Source organism: Arachis ipaensis, chromosome B07 (genome assembly GCF_000816755.2).
Source record: "Arachis ipaensis cultivar K30076 chromosome B07, Araip1.1, whole genome shotgun sequence".
Lineage (NCBI taxonomy): Eukaryota > Viridiplantae > Streptophyta > Magnoliopsida > Fabales > Fabaceae > Arachis > Arachis ipaensis.
This window is the reverse complement of record NC_029791.2, coordinates 5,459,624-5,465,630: the sequence shown is the minus strand read 5'-3', so window position 1 is coordinate 5,465,630 and position 6,007 is coordinate 5,459,624. Positions and strand designations below refer to the sequence as shown.

General features: G+C 32.5%; 1 protein-coding gene and 1 non-coding gene across 2 annotated transcripts; both read right to left on the bottom strand.

Moving 5' to 3' along the window:
- On the bottom strand, window positions 1,843–1,926 carry TRNAL-CAA. The gene has a single exon. It is a non-coding gene; the product is annotated as a tRNA-Leu (tRNA).
- On the bottom strand, window positions 2,716–5,647 carry LOC107609208 (leucine-rich repeat protein 1). The gene is made up of 6 exons (XM_016311081.2): window positions 5,196–5,647; window positions 4,438–4,509; window positions 4,128–4,271; window positions 3,714–3,785; window positions 3,542–3,613; window positions 2,716–3,100 (listed from the first exon to the last, which is right to left on the bottom strand). The coding sequence occupies exons 1-6, from the start codon at window positions 5,414–5,416 to the stop codon at window positions 3,028–3,030; spliced, it is 654 nt and encodes a 217-aa protein (XP_016166567.1). The 5' UTR covers window positions 5,417–5,647; the 3' UTR covers window positions 2,716–3,027.

Sequence of the window (6,007 nt, the reverse complement as noted above, 5' to 3'; positions counted from 1 at the left end):
TATAAATTTAATAGTTTTAATAATAAATATATAGTTTTAGTCGATGAGTAGATATAAAATTTGTTACTTTTGATTATGTGGTGAAATAATTTGTGTTTTTTGTGAGTATATATTTCATGCTTAAACAAATAATGTAAATTTATTATTGATCATGATGGGCCTCTTATTTAATATTTGATGTATAGCACATGTGTCATGTAGTGATGGGCATGTTCTATAAATTATGCTTATATATTTGTGTGAGACATTAGTTTAGGTTAGTGGTGTGTTTGGTGTAATTTCCACAATTGCATAAAGTTGATAACTAAAGTAAAGTTGATGGAAACAGAAATGTGTGATATCATAGCAGCAAAGCTCAATTAGGAAACTATGTCACATTGTCACTGCAGTTTGGCACATGAGATGATGAGAATGCATACAACCCAATAATTGACACAAATATACAGATTCATGTTTAAATTATTTGAAAATTCAAAAACTATCATTTAGTTCAAAATATATATTTCTAATTAACAGACCATGATTACGGCTAATTTTTTAGCTATAGATAATTTTAATGTGAAATATAAAAATATTTGATTATTTTAGTATTTTATACTGTTATGGTAACAGACTGACATTTTGTTTAAAAAAAATATTTGAGTTAACATTCAATTTGGTCCCTGAACTTAAACGCGAGTCTCAATTTAGTTTCTGAGGTTTTAATTGCCTCTATTTAGTCCCCAAAGTTTATAAACGTGTCTCATATTAGTCCTTGAGACGATTTTTAGTATAAAAACGTTAATGGAGCGCTGTTATAGACTATCAGATATCACACTAAAACTTGTAAAATGATACAGTTTTGATTTTGGCATTTAAATAGCTCAAAAACGGTATCGTATCACTTATTTTGTTAGGTAAAATTTTAATAAACACCATTTACGATGTTGTTTTTGGGTTATTTGAGTATCAAACCTAAAACGACATCATTTTACAAAGTTTAGTGCGGCATCCGATTGTTCACGACAGTGTTCCATTAACATTTGTACGTTGAAAATTATTTCAAGAACTAACATGAGTTATGTTCACAAAGTTTGGGGACTAAATAAAGGCAATTGAAACTTTAGGAACTAAATTGAGACTTGCATGCAAGTTCATGGACCAAATTGAATATTATCTCAAAATATTTTTTAATTATAAAAAGATAAAATATTATTGACATTTTATAAAATTCTATAGCAACGTATAACACATAATTTGGGTATTTTTTAAAAATTTTTCACTCATAATAATTTAATATTAGAAAAAAAATTCCATGATTAGAGCATTATTATTAGGAAAGTTTGAAAGCTATAGGGAACTAAAAATTAATAATCTTCACATAGAATAGGAGAGCTTTCTTGAAGGCTTAGTGTTACTCAAAATTTTCAAGCAATACCTGGTTTTCTAACAAACCACAATAGACAAAAGAATATTAATATATGCTTCGAGAAAAACAATATATAGACATATAGATGCATTATAGCAAGTTAACTCATTAATAAAAAAAAAACATATTTTAAATGTAAATGGTGAAAAAGATTGAATGATTCATGTTACATCCTGGTTTGATATAATGTAGTTTGACTAGGAAACAGGTCAATAATTGTCCCAACTTCACCTCAAAACACAAGGGGAAAAGAATTCAAATTCTAATTATGTATCTTGGGCCCAAGATTTTCCTCGAAAGGTCCGTATAATAAGTGTATGGTGGCCCACACTTTGCCTTAAAAGGATGTGCAGTCATGACTTATTATTAGTGAAGCTTTTAGAAAAAACAGGGTAAAACTTTGCATGACAAAAAAATGTTGAAAAATGAGAACATGTCAGAAGTGGGATTTGAACCCACGCCCTCGTTAGAGGACCAGAACTTGAGTCTGGCGCCTTAGACCACTCGGCCATCCTGACCTTGTTGGTATTCATGTTGTAATTTTTATTAATATATAAATATAGTGAATTACGTGTCCATAAAATTATATAACCTATACCAATGGAAACTGCAATTACTAACTAACTTAACTAACTTTTCATTGAAATTGTTGAAACCACATAGATTTTTTTAAAATTTTGGATAAAAAAAAACTAAAATTAACCGATTGAGCTTTTGTTTTGAACCTTCAAATATAACATTGTCTTTATCTATGGAGCCCCTTGTCAGGTGTGAAAATATCAATACTTGTATTGAATACTGGCAATCTAGCATGAGACTTCATTCTAAAGAAGTTAGATTCGCATTGAACTTGCACTGTGTTAATTGCAGAATTGCTCTTTTGGGAGCATTCATAATTGAATCTAATTTGGTCCTTTGTTCAGTTAACCAAAACAGTAAGTGTTTTAAGTGCCATAGTACTGAATACTTTTTCCCTAGCATCTGTTTCACATGTTTCCCGGAAACCTGACAATCTGCAACAAATTAAAGATTGAAAGGAACCCATCAAAAATAGCTTTATTGTCTCCAATAATTAATTGTTGAACCCCAAAGGCGGGAAGTGAAAAGCACCACTATTTGTTAATTGAAGTTCATCAAACTTGTCATCCACCAAATTAGTCCTAAATTTGGGACTCAGATCATGCACCAAGATAATTCAATGGTATAATTTTTAACACAATACACCAATCATTATTACCCAGATGATAATCCTTACAATCCTATTTGGTTTGTATTATGGTAATTAGCAGAAACAGGGTCCAAATAGATGAGACAACAGAGCACAGCATCACAAATAGTTTCATCAGTAACCAAGTCGATTCTTTTCTAGTATTACATCAATAGGATATTAATGTCTTCAACATCATTGGAAGATCACAATACTGTTGTTACAAATGCCAATGCTCTTCTCCAGTATGTAAACGGATTTTCTTTTTACATATACCAAGGACTACATTTACCACTGCCCATTACACTATGAGGTAATACACTTCAATTTTCAGAATAATAATAATAATAATAATAATACATATTTATAATTCCAACCAACCCAGATTGAGATCCCAACCAAACCATCAAGTTCATGAGCAGTTTGTGTCATAGCTCACCAGTCCCAACAACTCTGGGCCTTCCAACCGAGGGTTATTCTCAAAGCTACAATATTGAAACAAAGATTTTCGTTCAGTAACAGGACGAGGAAAAAGATAGCCAGGTAGCTGAAAACATATTGTGGCTAAATTCTAAAAGGCAAGCTTTAATGATTGCAACTGAAAAGTAAAAAATGTAAAGAAACTCATGTATGACAAGAAAATGAATAAATTCCCATTTTCGAATAGCATGCTGCTACATGAGGGATCCAACTAAATAAAAAATATTTCATTCCTATATAATGTGCACTCACATACAATATTACTACCACATATCTTCACCATCAAACAACAAATTGCATCCCCCACAATGCCCCTCTTACCTCTTCTCCAAACCAAAACATATAAGGGTCAAGAAAAAACCAATGAATAGCTCCACATGAAGAATAAGAGAAAAATACATGCAAATAGTAGTTAAATAGATGGAAAATAAACTTGAAAAACGTACTTATTCAATGGAATATGCTCAAATGGCCCAGAGGTAGGAATTGTTCCACACAAGTTATTGTTAGAGACATCCCTGAGATAACGTGGACGGTTAGGCTCTTTGTAAGCACACATCATAATATCACTATACAATTTTATGAACATATAAAGATAAAGACAACAGTTTGACTTACACTACTTTAAGGCTTGATATACCAACAAGTTCCTTGGGGATCGGGCCAGTTAATCGATTGTCATTAAGTCGACTGCAAAGAAAAAACTTATGAGAAACATGCAAGCTGGTGATTCTTATGACAAATTAGTAACAAAAAATAAGTATTTTGACTGATGTGTCAAGTCATGCCATATCATATTGAAAAACGCAAAGATCTACCGACACTCCAGAATGGGACTACTAGGTCAGGTTATTTCTTATCTAAATTATGGAACTTATTTTACCTAGCTTCAAGGGGTTAATTGATGAATTAATCTCACGCCGAGCTAGAAGCCTAGTTAAAGGATTTAACAGTTGAAAAGGTTCTTGGATATTTCCTACATCATCTTGGAGGAATAGTTTAGTCATACTAATAGTCATTAATCATACTTACAGAAAAACAAGATTCTTCAATTTCCCAAGTGAAGGAGGGATGGTGCCAGATATGTTGTTGTTATACAAGTCCAAGCTAACAAGACTCTTGAGGTTTCCAAGCTCCGGAGGAATAGTTCCTTGAATGTTGTTTTTGTACAGCTCACTGTATCAGCAATAAGAGAACAAAGTAAACAGCAAAAACTAACAAATATGAAACACTACAACCTACAACAAACAGCGGACTGCAGTAAAAATGCTATGTGCTCGTTCGACATTCGTAAACCCACGGTAACAAACAAAATTTAAACCAAAGAGCATATATAACATACAGATATTGTAAATGCTCAAGCTTCCCAAGTTCAGGTACCAAATGTCCAGATAGGTTAGAGTTACCGAGATCCCTGCAGAAAGTAACACAAGATGATCAATTACAAAAAATATCAATGGAATACTAACTACTTCAGTCAATCCAAAATTAGCAATTTCTATTCCAAAATATAACATTAACAGGTTGAAGAATATCAAATCAAGTATCAAAGAGATACTTAGCCACTGCCATAAAACAAAAACACAATACGGATTAGAGGCACCTAGCTAAATTCCTTTAAAGCTTTTTCTGCAAACAGAAACATGAAGAAGAACATCTATGTTTTAAAACAGTGAAGCATCAAAAACATAAACTGAAAGTTGTAATATCAAGAAATTTCAACAACAAACCCAATCCCTTCAGTCAACCACGAACCTCAGAAATTAGAATCACTCCTGTATAAAACTCATTTACAAGCGTTGACTTACAGAGTAAAAAGAACAAAAATTAAGAAGAAAAAACTCCACAACAAGCAAAAAAGTACAAATCTAATAACAATTTCCCCCCAAAAAAAAGGAACAATAGTACAAAAAATTAACAATTTCCCGATCATATCCCCATGAAACAGAACAAGGCAAAGTTCAATTTTTCCCCCATCTAACAAAGGGGAGCAAAATGTCAAAGAAGAAACGAGTAGAATCATTATTCACTACACAAAAAGAACAATTACACACAAACAAAGACATGAGAGAGAGAGAGAGAGAGAGAGAGAGAGTATACACTCGAGTAACGCGGTTGTTCTGGTTGCAGGTGACGTGGAACCAAGTGCAGGGGCTAACAAGTGTTGGATCCCAGCTCTGGAGAACGTTATCGGGGTCGGAGAGACTCCGTTTGAGAGTGTAAAGTGCGTCACCTTCGGAATTGGCGGCGGCGAGGTGAACGGCAGTTAGGGTTAGCGAAAAGCAGAAGAGGAACGAGAAGAATAGGGATTGTAGTTCCATGGTGTGAAAACGAAGCAGTTAGCGTTTGATCTGAACACGTGGTAGTGGAATTGGAATTGGAATTGAGTTAGGGTTTGGGTTTTGGGATGGTTTCTTGTGTTTGGGTTTGGTGGAAAATAATAATAGAAAGAGGAAGAAGAAGAAGGAGCTCAAGGCAGAAACTAAATAGAGAGAGAGAGAGAGAATCTTTGAGTATGAGAGAAGAAGAGAGTATCGGCTTTGGGAATAACATAGCAGTAAAACATTGCTGCCTCCCCCCATTTTCTTTTAATAATTAATACATAATTCAAATGTTCATAGAAAATAATTATTAAATTAGCTTTTATATATATTTTTTTAACCGAAAATAAGGAGACTGGCGACTTTTTAGGTGAGTATGGAGAGACTATCCAATTTGAACTATAGATTTTATTTTATTTTTTTTTACTAAAGATAGGAGACTCGAAAAACATTTTAATTGAGTATGAGAAAATTATGTCATTTGAGCTATAACTCATTGGCTATAAATTATAAATATTTGTTTGTGTATAAATATATTATTTCATTTTATTTTATTTTATACATGTTTTATATTTTAATATACTTTTTATT

What these genes read in the sequence shown, in the direction of transcription:
- LOC107609208 (XM_016311081.2), bottom strand. Translation starts at nt 5,416, where the DNA reads ATGGAACTACAATCCCTATTCTTCTCGTTCCTCTTCTGCTTTTCGCTA. An exon ending in CTTGAGCATTTACAATATCT is followed by an intron (nt 4,272 to 4,437) that starts GTATGTTATATA and finishes TTGCTGATACAG; the next exon opens with TGAGCTGTACAAAAACAACA. An exon ending in GAGCATATTCCATTGAATAA is followed by an intron (nt 3,101 to 3,541) that starts GTACGTTTTTCA and finishes TCAATATTGTAG; the next exon opens with CTTTGAGAATAACCCTCGGT.